The sequence below is a fragment of the Podarcis cretensis genome (genome assembly GCF_951804945.1).
Source record: "Podarcis cretensis genome assembly, chromosome: 12".
NCBI classification, from domain to species: Eukaryota; Metazoa; Chordata; class Lepidosauria; order Squamata; family Lacertidae; genus Podarcis; species Podarcis cretensis.
Window position 1 is genome coordinate 31,494,558 of NC_137181.1, and position 15,666 is coordinate 31,510,223.

At 42.0% G+C, this 15,666-nt stretch overlaps 1 protein-coding gene across 4 annotated transcripts in view; it reads right to left on the bottom strand.

Moving 5' to 3' along the window:
- Nucleotides 1-15,666, bottom strand: part of THSD7A (thrombospondin type 1 domain containing 7A) — a 220,362-nt gene that overhangs the window by 113,873 nt on the left and 90,823 nt on the right. For 3 of the 4 annotated variants that reach the window (XM_079948231.1, XM_079948228.1, XM_079948230.1), the window contains exons 4-6: nucleotides 5,681-5,929; nucleotides 3,818-3,999; nucleotides 634-702 (exon numbers count right to left, since the gene is read on the bottom strand). In XM_079948231.1, coding sequence (XP_079804357.1) covers nucleotides 634-702; nucleotides 3,818-3,999; nucleotides 5,681-5,929 — 500 coding nt within the window. The remainder of the gene's footprint in view (nucleotides 1-633; nucleotides 703-3,817; nucleotides 4,000-5,680; nucleotides 5,930-15,666) is intronic. The other variant, XM_079948229.1, reaches the window with a different exon arrangement.

A 15,666-nucleotide genomic window follows, 5' to 3' on the forward strand; every position in this document is an offset into this window, starting at 1 on the left:
CATTGATGGTTAGAAAAAAGATGTTCTTTGTGGCCAACTGAGAAGAGGCCTGCCTAGAATCCAAAGGGATCAAATTTCACTGTGTGGCCACTGCCAAGAAGGTCCTTGTGATAACAACCAAAGGCTCTCCAAACCAGGAGTAGTCAGTGTGGTGTCCTACAAAGGTGGTTGGGTTACAAATCCCACTATTACTGACTATATTGGCCATGCTAACTAAAGTCCAACGTCTGGAAGGCACCCCAGCTTTGCACATGTAGCTGAAAGCAACCCCTTACTTTCTGAATTAAGGTTTATAAGCAATAGATCATGTAAGTCACAATGTTTTGTACGGCACAGGAAGTAAAGGAGCCGCTAAATGCATTAAAAGGTATATAAGAAATAAATTTCTAGTTTATCCATATTGTTCCATGCATGCTGAAGTGTAATCAGTTATGCTCTTTTATCATTCTTTTTAATATCTTCAACGTTTTAATGTGAAAGCCCACAGCTTCAGAAACAGAGAAACTGGTTTGTTTGTTTGTTTTTAATAGAGCGGTGTGTCCTCTATACAGCCAACACACTTTTCTCAAACTGAAGAGCGAGTCCTTAGACGTGTTTCATTGAACCGTCAGACTGAAGGCCTCAATTACATACCTGTTATTTCAAAAGTGATTGATAGAAGTGGTGCAGCACTAGCCCTCGATGTGCTCTGTGACTGACTTTCTGAAATAGCAGGGACAAAGACCGCCATGAATACAAGAGAACGGAGGGTTTTTAAGACAGCCTAAGACAGAACGAGCTGCTTAGAATTACACAGCTTACACTGCAAGTATGGAGCATCTGACAGCTATAGTGGTTGAGTTCCCTTTGTTTGTTTGCCATTCCCTAGTTCAGACTGTGCTGATCGGCACAGACTGGCAGAGAAGTGGGAGGTGTGTGGGTGGGTGGGTGTGGGTGTGGGTGTGTTTGTGTCCCTACGTGTATATGCAGGCCTGCCTGCCTGTACGTGTGTGAGGGAGACCAGGTGTGGGATGGTCACATCACCTTTGAATAATACATAGAAATCTCAATACAGTTTACCTCTGTGATGTCCTCCTGCCTCCTACAGCTTTATAAACATAAGCTCAACTTTCTCTCTTTACTAGCTGAACCTCTAGGGAAGGTTACTGAGACAGAGCAGTTCAATAGTCTCCAGTTCTCCTAACACATTCTAACAAGAATAGCTTTGATGTCAGCCTATACTAAGAAAAGATGTTATGGACTATTGAACTCCTGATCCCCTTTGGAAATTTGTTGCTGGCTTTATTAACGTCTTTCTTTGTGCAAGACTTACTGTCACCATCTAAACGGTACAAACATTTTGATTCTTCCTCACTGACTGGTTGATTGCCCTGTCCTCTCAGATGGTCTGCATTATAAAAATTATGCACTTCCATCATTATTATTGGGTCAAAATATGTGCCACATGCAGAGCAAGAATGGTTTGATCCAAGTATCTGGATCAAAATCGGCACTTGGCTATCCAGCCTTCTCAAGTAACACCTCCGTGTGCACAGACCATGTTCTGGGTCTCTAAAACATCATTCTTATTTGAAACAAGCTAAGGACACCTCTGTGGCTGTATTTCTTTAAAAGTCAATGTGTACAGCCTAATACCAGAATATATTGTGGGTGTTTCAGGTCGTTCGAAACTGTGGGCTAGGATGCATTTTATTCAAGTTTATTTGGGTTTTATGAATTGTTTTATACCATTAAAGAAGGAGTGAGATCTATATTGTTAAATTCTACCATACAATTGCTTCACTTATTTAGAGCATGTCACTTACTTAAAGATACAATCCACTGGTTAAGTTCTCCTGTGCGATTCCGCAAGTGCAAGTTATCAAGAGTTTTGTGAACTTGTAAAATTCCCATTTCAATGCCGGTATATACAGAGAAGGGAAAGTCTCTTTGTCTTTACAAGTTGCTAGAGAGAGATTAACCTGATAGAATGCTGATTCTACGGGGTGGTCTATGGAGCCTTTTTCTTTTGCAATCTCCATGCCCATGGAAGATTTCTTAGATTCATAAATATACTGTAACCTTAAGGCTGCCTTCATCAACCTGATGTACTCCAGATGTTTTGGACAAGGACTCCCATCACTCCCAACCAGCACATCAATGTGGGCTGGGGCTCTAGTCCAAAACTCTATGTGGAGCTACCTTGAAAATGGTCCAGAGGCTGCAGCCACTGCAGAACGCAGCTGCTAGGTTGGGAAGTGGACAGCCCCGATGGGACCATGTGACACCAGTCCTGAAAGTTCTGTACTGGCTGCCAGTGACCTAGTAGGCCCAATTCAGGGTGTTAGTACTAGCACATGAAATCTTGGAGGTGAGGCTGTGGTGGTGCTGCCACTGGGGGCCACCCAGTTAGTGCTGACCTGTGGCAGGGCCTTTTCAGCCGTGGTTCCCCAGTTGTAGAATGCCCTCCCCTAGTGTGGTGTGCCTGTCTCTAACATGATTAATTTTCAGGAGGAATATGAAAACATTCCTATTTACCAAGCATTTGGCTGAAGAATGCTGTTCCTGGCAACCTTAAGATCATTGGACAGGAGAATGTTTTTAACTGCTTTTAGAAAGTCCTGACCTGTAACTGCTTTCGGATACTTTTAACTGTAATTGCTTTTAGAATGTTTTAACTGTTTTAGAAAGTTTTTGCTGTGTCTCTGATGAAGGGGCGGCATATAAATTAATTCATTCAATAAATAAAACATCTGGAGAGGACAAGATTGGCATGGGCAGCCTTCAGTTGTGGGAGGCATGCAAAAAAGAGGGAGATCATAGCAACACACTGTTAAATGGAACATTGTCCACTATAAATGAGAAGAGGGGTTGTGAGATTCAAGAGATTTTCCAGGTAATATAAGAAGGGAATGTAAAGATAAACTTTTCATTTAAATGAGAAATTGAGCTACTGAAGAACTACAAATGGATTCTGAAATAGAAATAGTTTTCTTGCTGATGACAGTTATCACTTGGCTGCTCTCATATATTTCACAATGCTAGCATTGTCTTGATCCCCCAATGCATATGGCTGCGGTAAACATCAGATACCACTGACCCCAAACAGTGTCTGGGTCACCAACCTGGAGCTGCATTGCATGACAGAATTAACTGTTTTTGCTGGCAAGATCCTTTATGCATGGTGAAGGAACTTGAGGGCAATCAAATAAGTAGAGTGGGTAGAATTCAGTGATAGAGCACATATGTTGTATGTGTCCTATGCCGGCCCCAGTTCTCTGGTTAAAGGGTCTCAGGTAACAGGTGTACGAAGCACTGAGTTACAAGATACGCATCTTTGCTCATTGGATACTTGAAGCAGGTGGGTATTTGGTGCTGAACTAGCAATTCCTAACATTCAGTTGAGAAACAATGGCCAATTAAAGATGATGATGATGATGATGATGATGATGATGATAATAATAATAATAATTTTTTAAAAAACTTCACATTTGTATACACTTCCAATTGATTCATGCACATTATGTGGTTTTCATCCTGACAATAACCCAGTAAAGTAAGTTACTGTCACCTGTGTTGCAGGTGAGGGGACATAAGGCTGAGAATGGGTTGCCTAAGGCCACCTAATGCATTAACAGCAACAATGAGAATCAAACCAGAGAGACTCCCTGATTTGTGGCCCAGTCTTGTAGTCATTATGCTCCACATTTCCACAAATGTCATAACTCAGAAAGCATTTATACCATATAACTGAAATGTGATTTTAAGAGAACTGAAAACGGTAACGTTGGAAGGTTTAACATTTATGTTAATTCATTCGTTATTGTTTCAAACATACCTTCTTTTTCCTTAAGGGTATTTAAATAGGAGAGGAGATTTTCATTAGCTTGCACACAATATACCTCCCGAACCTGAATCCCACCTCCACATAGAGCTGTTTGATTTCCTCGACGTTTATCCTGTTGGCTTAGTAAAGGGTCAATGCGACATTCTGTCCATTCTGTGGTTCTCCATCCATACCTGAATCAAATAAATTGCCAATTGATAAAACTAGCAACTGAAACGCACGATAAAGCAATCGGAGTTAACGTCATAAGCAAAGTGTCTTAACATTCTGGCTTTCGTTATCAGCAGGGAAGCAATCCAAAGGTTTATTTTTTTAATTAGCTAAAATGGTTCAGATACAGACTACATTCGTTGAATTTAGGTCCCTTTAAAATCAGCAGTACAAGCTCGCCATGGCTTAGGTCCCACTGGTTTCAATGGGAATGATGTTCATCTAAGTAAGGCTACAATCCTATACCGCTTACCTAGAGATCAAGGGGCATTAAGCCTATATACAATCCAGCATTCCAGGTTAGAGAGGAGTGCTTTATTTACACTAAATGACAGATAATTATTGAAAGAATGAATAGATTTATTTATGTATTACAACCGACAGGCAGATTGCTGCCTGAATGGAGGCAAAACGGAGTGCCTGGGTAAGCTGCCGCAACAATCTGAAGCTAAAACAATGCAATGAAAACACAAGGAAATCCAAGATAAACACGTATACATTGAAAATGTTGCATGCAGGGAAGGGAATTAGAAACTTTCAGTTTCCCTTTGATAAGAAACAGAAAAGTTTATCATGCATAGCTATAGCTTTTGCTTCCTATTCACTTTTGCTTCTCATATATATATATATATATATATATATATATATATATTCATTCCTTCATTGTCAAGATGATGGCGGTTTCTCTGGAATGCTCAGGCCTCCCTGCTGAGCAATGATGAATGATCAGAAGCTGTGAGCTTTCCAATCAGCCCAGTGCACAGAGAAAAAAGATCTGTTACAGAGTTAAAAATCTCAATCAGCCTTATGAAGTGAAAGAAATGTCACAAGACGCTCCACTCAACCAGCGCTTTAAGCAGATATCAAGGGAACCATTTCTACAGGCCACGGGAGATGGAGAATGATATTTCTTTTCTTCCGAGAAGAATGACAATGCCCCACAATCAAAGACAGGAAAGCAAAATAACACAACATCAAAAATAGCTTTGCTAAGGCCGCAATCCTGTACTATACACACTAACCAGGGAGTTTAAAGGGGCTTACTTCTGAGTAGGCATACATACTATTGCACTCCGCGACTCCTTCCCAGAAAATGAAAGAGAAGATTAAACGTGGGAGGAGGGGAGGGAACCCAGACAGTTCCCTATGTTCATGTGCTAATATTAATCTCAATTAGAAGCTGCACATTAAAGAAATCGTTTGAATCTAAACTGCTTACTGCCATGTCTTCTGGGCTCTAAGCAGGACTAATTTATTTACTGCTACTTTTAGATCTTTCCCCTACTGACCAGTTGCTGAAGACATCAGGATGCTCAAGGAATATTTATCAGCCTTGCACACAGAACGGGTCTTTTATCCCTCTGTGTGTAGAATGCTTCAGAGACTGAGAATTTGCTGCGAAAAATATTCTGTGGAAAATACTGCTCTTGTCCAGCAATTACGTTGATTTACTCCCAAAATGAAACTCTGGTGCCCATGGGCTCCTTCCATTACTATTTATTTATCTGAAATGTAACCCTGGGCTTCACACATCACCCCACTAATGCAAAATAGAGGGCCCCTGCAGCAGCTCCCAGGCTGCAAGAATAACGGGAGTCCCAGGCATACCCATTGCTGAAGGTCTAGAGACATGTCAATACTTACGTGATACACGGAGCCACCCCATCTCCTTGAGACGTGCACTGTTCCATTTCTTCAAGCTCTGGACACTCGTTTTCACTGCCAATAGGAAACTGCTTAATGGTCCGTGTTCTTGTACGATTTCCTTTGGGGGATGTCAAATCAAAGCATGTTTTGGAACATGGACTCCATTCAGACCATTCTGACACCTGGCATTCCTTAGTGATCACACAGGACTGGAAGGTAATTGGTAGCGTCTCTTGTTGGCAAAAGCTGTAAAAGAGCATTAAGGTACTCAGAAAAATGTATGCATTTATTAATTTTTATGACTGCATGATACACACTGCACAATAAAATGTGCCTTCTTATACCCATATCTTCTGGGAAGTGATTTCTACTTCATGAAACAGACATTTCTGCACCTTGTTCTAGAAATTTAGATGGCCAAGAATTAGAGGAGAGGCTTCTTTAATCTGTTTGTAATAAGATAACTAACTTGTTAATACTTTAGATTATTGATGCTGGATCCAATAAGAAAGATTGTATTAAGAGCCATATTAAATTATAGTAATGAGCAAGTCAGAATGTAGTTATTTCTGAAATTATAATTGCCAAGCTGATAATTAAAAGTGTGTGTATGTATAGTAACGTGCTTTAACTATGTATCTGTGGCAATTCATTTCCAATTAAGAAACGTCATCTTAGTACACTGCCTAATTGATGTCAACAAATGGTTTACAATTCTATTAGCCTTTTATATGGGGCAGGGCTGATTAATATTCTCATTTGAAATCCTGTTAATTTTTACATCCATGGCATAAAATACTTGCAAGCAGTTTCATCCCTCATAGTTGACCTACTGCCAATATTCAGAGACATTAGGTCCCATCTCTTCTAGAAGTGGATGGGTAGGCAAAACTTCTCCACCTTCTAGAAGAGGCACATTTCATGTTCAGCATGGGAGGAAGAAGGCCCCTGGTCAACAACTGTCTGCAGCTGGGTGGAATCACAAGGGCAGGGCAGATCAGAAGCCATGTCACTTCCTGTATGCAGTCTGAAAGGAAGCCGAATTCGGGAAAGAGCCAACATTTAATTAATTCATTCATTAATTAGTTTTTGCTTATCCACCAGCCACTATGGAGGACATTTCTACTTTCCTTTCCTCAGGAAACTGGGTAGCTGCCAGTTGATGGAAAGGAATTGTACTAAATCTCTTGGCTGCCAAATGCAGCAGCCTAAGTCCTTTTTTTTTTTTTTTGCTTTCCTCTTAGAAAAAGTGTTCTTTCTTTATCTGCACATGGACCAGCTGATTAGATGATGGCTGCTGTCCTTTTCTTAACCCAATTATTGACTCCTGGGCACTTGGCAGAAATGACAGTGCAGAGGGGAAGCTAAGCAGAGAAAGGGCCTCCGATACCACTTCCCAAACTAGAGGGTGCTTAATGGGCTTGTGGGTCGGGGGAGCGGGGAGGAAGTGCCACCAAACCTAAGACCTGGGAAAGCTTCCCTTTGACAACACAGGGAAAGGGTATTGTGATAGGGCACAGAGGCCAGTATCCAATGGGGATTGCTTCTAGCCCCACCCCGGGTTGTTAGTTATTAGGTAGTGCAAGCAGTTCATGCTGTCCTTTGCCTTTAAATTGCTTTTCCTCTCACTGTTGCGCAACATATGGGCTGGGTCTCCTGTGTCATCCTTTCTCTCTCTCTCTTTCTTATTGGCTCTCCATTGCGGATGGTATTACACTTCAGTGTGATATGCTTAACTGACATTAAGGCCTATCACTAGAACGGCACAAAATGTTAACTGTCAATCACTAGTCAAATGAGATTAATTTTTTAAGGGGGAAAAAGCACCCGTTATTGTTCCCTGCAGAAAAAAGTGGTGGTAATAGATACGCACAAATAGAGGCAACGATTTCTGACATATGAATAGTGCCAAATGAGCCTGCGTTCATCACACAAATATATTCCACAGTTCAGATAACCAACAGCTGCTATGACAGCTTCCTCATGCAGCAAGGACTGCAGAAATCACTGTGAGTACACATACAGCCTCACCCTTATAGCTATATGTGAAGTCAATCGATAATTCAGAGGCAAATGAAAAATTATTCTGGCATCTGAGACCACATCCACCCCATACATTTAAAGCACTATGATACCACTTTAAATGGACATGGCTTCCCTCAAAAGAATTCTGTGAGCAGTAGTTAAGGGTTCTGAGAATTGTTAGGAGACCCCTAGTCATCTCCCAGAATTACAATTCCCAGAGCTACAAACTATCATACCCAAAATTCCTTTGGGTATCATAGTACAGTGGTACCTCGGTTTAAGAACAGCCCTGTTTACAAACTATTTGGTTTATGAACTCTGCAAAACCAGAAGTAGTGTCCCAGTTTGCGTACTTTACCTCGGTCTAAGAACAGAAGCCGAATGGTGGAAGGGCACCGGCGGTGGGAGGCCTCATTAGGGAAAGCATGCCTCGGTTTAAGAATGGCTTCGGTTTAAGAATGGACTTCCGGAACAGATTAAGTTTGTAAACTGAGGTACCACTGTACTTTAAATGTATGTTTTAAATGTGGTCTTTGAGGTTCAGCCTTCCACAACCTGGTGACCTCCAGAATTTTTAGGGTACAATTTTCATCACTGCTGACCATTGGCCATGCTTGATGGGGGCTGATGGGAAATTTAGTCCAATAACATCTGGAGGGCACTAAGTTGAGGAACACTGATCTGGATTATGGGTCATTTGTCAGCTTTCATTGCCAGCAGATGCATCAGCCAGCCTGGGACGTGTGTGTGTGTGTGTGTGTGTGTGTGTGTGTGTGTGTGTGTATGTGTGTGTGTGTACACATATACATACAGAGAGAGAGATGAACTGATGAACAATGGGTTAACAAAGTGAAAATGGAAAATGACGTGACACCTGAATCCAAGCACAGATGAAGCTGAAATGCTGTTGATTTTGAAGGAAGAAAGAGATGAAAGAAATTGCAGAGTTCCTGGGATTAATTTCCTAGAGAATAGTTAAGCGGAATCCAGGAAGAATGCATTACAATCACTAGGGAACCCATTCCTGTTTTATTACAAGCAGTGCTTTTTTTATGGGGGTACGCAGCGGTACGCATACCCCTAAACATTTTGTGAATCTAAGTTTGGTCTCACTGACGGGCAGTATTTCAATATGAGTAGGGAAATGAGAGGGGACGCAGGTGGCGCTGTGGGTTAAAGCCTCAGCGCCTAGGACTTGCCAATCGAAAGGTCGGCGGTTCGAATCCCTGCGGCGGGGTGCGCTCCCGCTGCTTGGTCCCAGCGCCTGCCAACCTAGCAGTTCGAAAGCACCTCCGGGTGCAAGTAGATAAATAGGGACCGCTTACCAGCGGGAAGGTAAACGGCGTTTCCGTGTGCGGCTCTGGCTCGCCAGAGCAGCGATGTCACGCTGGCCACGTGACCCGGAAGTGTCTCAGGACAGCGCTGGCCCCTGGCCTCTTAAGTGAGATGGGCGCACAACCCCAGAGTCTGTCAAGACTGGCCCGTACGGGCAGGGGTACCTTTACCTTTACCTTAGGGAAATGAGAGTACCCTTAAACATTTTTTTTTTAGAAAAAAAGGACTGATTACAAGCAACAGTATATACTGATGAAGGACACATATTGTCACATTTGTCAAAACTGCTGTTATTTAATAGGGGGGAAAACTTATTTACTACTATTTATTTACATAACAGCATTTCACACTGCTTATATGTTGATAAATATGTGTAAGAATAATGAATTGACACTCAAAAACTTTTCTTAGAGCTGCAGTCCTTGACTAGGAAGTAAGCCCAATGGAAAAGTATGAGACTTATCCTGCGTAAACATTCACAGGGCTACATTTTACCCTTTTGCTTTTGAAGGTACTCAGACATGTAGCAATTAGAGCAAGGAGGTGAAAAATGCTTTATATGTATTGTCATGTTGACTGGCTGCAAACCTGGGCAGCATCTTGGTGTTAAGGAGGGAGAATGAACAGGTGCAAACTGTTTGCCCCACATATGTCATTTTTTACAATCTCCACTGCTGCCTAGCACCATATCCTTAGTATTTCCTGCCTGAAAAATTCCAGAATGAGGGCGGCTACTGTAAAAAGGCAGAGGATGTAGTTTCATGGGAACTTTTGCCATGCTATTCTCAAAGTTTGGGAATGGTAAATGTCATTTCACCTTTTTAAAAATCCAGATTCTGCACTATTCTAGCAATGAACTGAAGAACCAGAATGACCTATAGATCAGTGCTTGCTGGGGGAAGGGAGACATTATGCGCAGGAATGCATAGCACAAGGCATAGCTGTACTTCATGCGGCGCTCACTTTAGAAAGTGTAAGCTTCCTAAATTGGCTCTAGATTCCCTACCAAGAAGTAAAATGCAAACATTAACTTCCAGCCTGCTTTTAGTAGTGGATGCAGCTTTTCACTTAACGTGAATACCATGGGGTGAATTGAGACAACGATAATTGCCTAGGGAGAAATTGGAGCTGATGGCAAGTGTCAAATATCACCATCAGGTAAAAGGCTGCAAGAATTATAGCATGTTGTAGACAGATAACCCAAGTCTGACTCTCAAAAACCAAAGTGAAACTTACAGTGCTGAGTTAGCGCAAAAGGTTCCCATTAACCAAACCATGTGCTTCAATAATATATTAATGGAAATAATGTATGAATAATACATTATTCCCATTAACCAAACCATGTGCTTCAAACCAATAAAGATACTAACATATATAATGGGAAAACTTGTACGGCAAGTCCAAACCATTTCATCCTGAGTTATGATGGATTACCATATGCAAAGGTGTCTGCATGGTGGTGACCACAGATATATATGCAAAAGTGTTAAAATGCTAATATGAAAAGAAAAGTCTGTCCTAATAGAATTTTCCATTACTTGGTCTGCTTTCGGATGGCTAAATAGTATTAGAAACTACGTATACTGAGTGTTGTTCTGGAAATCCAACGTAAGGTCAAAGCAAGGGTAAGGGGTTTACATCATCAAGTAGTAGAAACCGGATAGAGGATGACCTAAAAAACATACTAAGAAAAGGTTTATCAAAATATGTCTTCAGGGCAACAGTCATTGAATTATGGTCTCTTCTGTTTTGTGCTCTCCTGAAACCTATTAGGCTTCAGCTGCTTGTTTCAAAATACTGGTTTTTAGCCACGGTCAGACTGCTCTCTACAGCAAATACACATGTGTCAGGGCTGGTATTTAGTAGAAAATATCATTTGCCACATCTACATGCAATGCCTCTCCTTCCCTCTTCTGCTGAGCACCAAGAGAAGCCAGGGAATATGTGGAAGGAGACCATACTATGGACTTTCTCTAAGCCAGTGTTTATCCAGTTTCCCGGGGGCTGTTACAGCTGTATGGAGCTCTTTCAGGGTGGAATGGTGCTCCAAGCTGCTCCCACATAAGTGGTAACAAAAGGACCAGGCTTTTTTTTTAAAAAAAAAAAAAACAACAACCCTTCACTCTGTAGAGTACAGTGGTACCTCAGGTTACATACGCTTCAGGTTACAGACACCTCTAACTCAGAAATAGTGCTTCAAGTTAAGAACTTTGCTTCAGGATGAGAACAGAAATCGGGCTCCGGCAGCGCGGCAGCAGGAGGAGGCCCCATTAGCTAAAGTGGTGCTTCAGGTTAAGAACAGTTTCAGGTTAAGTATGGACCTCCGGAACAAATTAAGTACTTAACCTGAGGTACCACTGTACTCCCCTGGCTTAACTTCCCCTCACTCTCAACTGTACTGCCTTTTTATGCTGGAGCTTCTTGTCATTTTACCCTTTTTTGGCATTTCCCCAAATTACTTTTTATTCCCAGCACACTAGAACTGTTAACATTTATTTTCCCCTACTTGATTTCCCTTTTGATTACATACTGACTCCTCCATTGTTCTGGAATGAATAACGTAACTAAATTCAGCAGGGAGAATGCTGCCAACATAATCTCTGGGTACATGTCAGAAATGAAACAATTGAATGCTGAGTTGTTATTTCCAGCTTTAAAATGAAAGGGGGTGGGGAACCTACCTCCTACATACAAAGAGCACAATAATTCCAGGTTAAATAAGTAACAGCAGCTTTCACATGCAAGACTGTTCGGCTGTAGACCATTAACTCTACATGATAAGGGGGTTCCACATTCCTGAGGGCTTGGGGGTTTCATATTCTGCAGCTGTCTAGGGAACTACACTACGCTGTTTATTCTTTTATTGTGGGCAGCATTTCTCTGCTTTAATTCTCCTCCTTTTAGTGTCCTATATAACCTGAGCATTCATAAACATGATTTTCATTTTCCATTGGAAATTATTTTGTTTCAAAAGAAAAAGGAAATAAAACGAATCTTTTTTTTTTCACTGAATGTAGTCCACAATGCATACGTTTGGTCATTCAAGAGTATCTGTATGCTTTAAAGAAAAAGAACAAGAAAAAAAAAACACAAACTTCCATCTCTTTTGGCAGTAACCTGGTAATTTTAGTACAGGGTCCAGCACTACCAAGCAGGGGTCATGAAGCACAGCTGTATTCCCCAGCCTGTGCTCCTTTCACAGCTCATAACTGGAATCCTGTACTGAAAGGTGTCCCATCTTAGAAGAAGCAAGATGGGGCCGGACAACACGGCTAGTTGTGGCTTAGTGCCGAAAACCATGAGTGGAAGCCCACAAATTCCAAATTCCAGCTCTTCTCTCTGCCATAAACCTATTAGGCAAGTGACTCAGACTCTTGATGCAAATATGAAATATGGAGATAATATTGGCCACCTTATGGGGTGGTTGTAAGATTTACACAGATAAAAAGTCCATAAAATGCTATGAACCTTCTAAGGCATTATATAAAAGCTACGTATTAAGAAATACAAGGGAGGCTCACAAAATTTGTGGGAAATTGTGGAGAGGGTGGTTAGGAGTTCTCCCCCCATGTAGGCCTCCAGGATGTCTCTATACACATCTGGTGCGCAGGCTGAAACACTACCTGCCCGCAGACTGTCTCGCCAGAGTGGTGCATGCTCTAGTTATCTCCTGCTTGGATTACTGCAATGTGCTCTACGTGGAGCTACCTTTGAAAGTGACCCAGAAACTACAACTAATTCAGAATGTGGCAGCCAGACTGGTGACTGGGAGTGGCTGCCGAGACCATATTACACCAGTCCTTAAAGATCTATATTGGCTCCCAGTACGTTTCCAAGCACAATTCAAAGTGTTGGTGCTGACCTTTAAAGCCCTAAACGGCCTCGGCCCAGTATACCTGAAGGAGCGTCTCCACCCCCATCGTTCTGCCCAGACACTGAGGTCCAGTGCCGAGGGCCTTCTGGCAGTTCCCTCCCTGCAAGAAGGGAGGTTACAGGGAACCAGGCAGAGGGCCTTCTCGGTAGGACCGCCCACCCTGTGGAACACCCTCGCATCACATGTCAAGGAAATAAACAACTATCTGACTTTTAGAAGACAGCTGAAGGCAGCCTTATTTAGGGAAGTTTTTATGTTTGAAGTTTTATTATGATTTTAGTGTTCTGTTGGGAGCCACCCAGAGTGGCTGGGGAAGTCCAGCCACATGGACGGGGTATAAATAATAAAATAAATTATTATTATTATTATTTGTTACAACTGCCAGATTCAGGAGACTTCATTCTCTCTCAATCTGTTTCTCAAAGCCAGAATAAGAAAATCCACACCAGTACCCAATTTTTGCCTTCACTCTCTGTTTAAATGGATCGCTGTGAAGTCTGTAATGAAAACAGACCATGCCTTCAGATACTTACCTTGTCACAGCTATTGATCAGGCTGAAATATCCCTCAAACCAATCTGGAAAAAAGACTGGGCACCTTAATTACCACAGGCAAGGGATGAAATACGTTCCAGTGCCACTTTCAGCAAATGGATATATCGCAGCAGGTCAAAGGGAATGGTTTTACAAATATGGACATAACTGCTTCCAAGACTGGACATTGCCATTTTTTGTTTTGCATTCCGACATTTGTATATGGAAGCTGCTTTACACTGAGCCCCTATCTCTGGTCCACCTAACTGAATATTGGCAACAACTCTCCAGCTTCTCTTTCCCAGTTCACCACCATCCCTGGAGAGAGAGGGCTTTGTAACCTGCAGCTAGCTAACTATGCTACAGGATGTCCCTTTGTGCTCCAGCTAACACCTGGGACTGGCCCTAACTCGCTCTGCACTGCTCCAGAGTGTGACTTAGGCTGCAACATCCACACCATATATTTAAAACACTATGATACCATTTTAAACAGCCATGGCTTCCACCAAAGAACTATTGGGAGGTGCAGTTTGTCAAGGGTGCTATAAGTCGTTAAGAGACTCCTATTCTCAGGGAGCTGAGGGCTGTTAGAGGAGACCATTTTGAGGCGTGTTTGCTTGTTTGTTTTGCAATCAAGCAGTATATAATTTTTACGAAATAATAAAATATTCCCATGCCAGAGCTACAATACCCATATTTCTCTGAAACAAGAGATTGGTTGTTAAACTACTCTGAAAACTGTAGATCTGGGAGGGGACTAGGAGTCTCCTAACAACTCTCAGCACCTTAAGGAACTACAGCTCCCAGAACTCTCTGGGGGAAGCCATGACTGTTTAAAGTGGTTTCATGGTGCTTTAAATGTATGGTGCAAATGTGGCCTAAGTCACATTCTTCAGCAGTGCTAAGGGAGGCAGGGAACAACCATTGATGAAAAGTATTTGATTTACCAATCAACTATAAACTGTCCTGTAACCAATGAGAAAAGTGGCACATTTACTTATGTACTATTTAAAAATACCCTTAAGAGAACTATGTTTGAGACACAAGCACATTATTGCCATCAGTCATTCAGTGGGAGTAGAATCATAGAACTGTAGAGTTGGATGGGACCCCAAGGGCAATCTCGCTTAACCCTGTGAAATGCAGGAATCTCAGTATCTGACATATAAGGCCGAAACAAGAACAATTCTGGGGAAAAGCTGGCCCTTTTAAATCTGCTGGATTTGCACTGGCGTTCATAGAACCATATGAATGCTGCTTCAAAAGAAAACTTTGCCAGATGTGTCTATGAACGAACTAATTCTTTGTTCCTATGCATTAGTTTGCAGAGTCTTCTTGTGACCCGTTATCTTTCAGGTAATGTGGGTTGGTATGCCCTGAAAGCTACAGCTTCACTAGATTTTAAGAAACGGTCTCAGTGGTAGAACATCTCCTTTGCATGCAGAAGGTCCCTGGTTCAATTGCCACCATCTCCAGTAGGATTAGGAATGCCCCGTTGAGAGAGCTGTTGCCACTCAAGGTCAACAGTACAGAGGTAGATGGACAAATGGTGTGACTTGGAAGCATAAGGCAGCATCCTATGTTCCTACACTACTGTTCTGTGTCTCTGGCCACACTCTTACACACAATCTAGGTAAACATAACTCATGATGCAACTTCATTCCTCCTGTGCCATGTCCTATGTCCACTGCAGACGGCCAGTGATATGAGGCTGGGGGAAAGCACTGCACAGAACAATTGTGCCACATCACACATAGTGTTTATCTAAAGAGGAGGGAAAGAAACAAAGAGCAACAGCAACCCTGTGTCTCTCAAAACATCTGGTTGAGTCCTCTGTGGCTGGGTGATTCTGGTTCAGAGCAGTGACAGCATAAAGACATGGATGTTCCTTGAGCCCTGCAAACCTTGTATCAAGGGAGGCTGGTGAAAGAAAGCCCATTTGTACTTCCTCCGTGACAAGTGTCACAACATTTGCAAGGAGATGAGCATGAGTAATTTATTTTGACCGTTTCATAATGTATATTGTTGCCAAGCCTCTCTTGGAACATTAGACCATAGTGGATTGTTGTAAGGGAACAGCAAAACCTCTGTTATGCATTTCCAGTTCGAGAACTGACTGAATGGCCACTTTAAAAATGTTTTCCAATGGTGCTCGATGCAAGTTAAATCAGTACAAAAGAATACCAAGTAGAGCAAATTTTTAAAAAGGGCAAGGA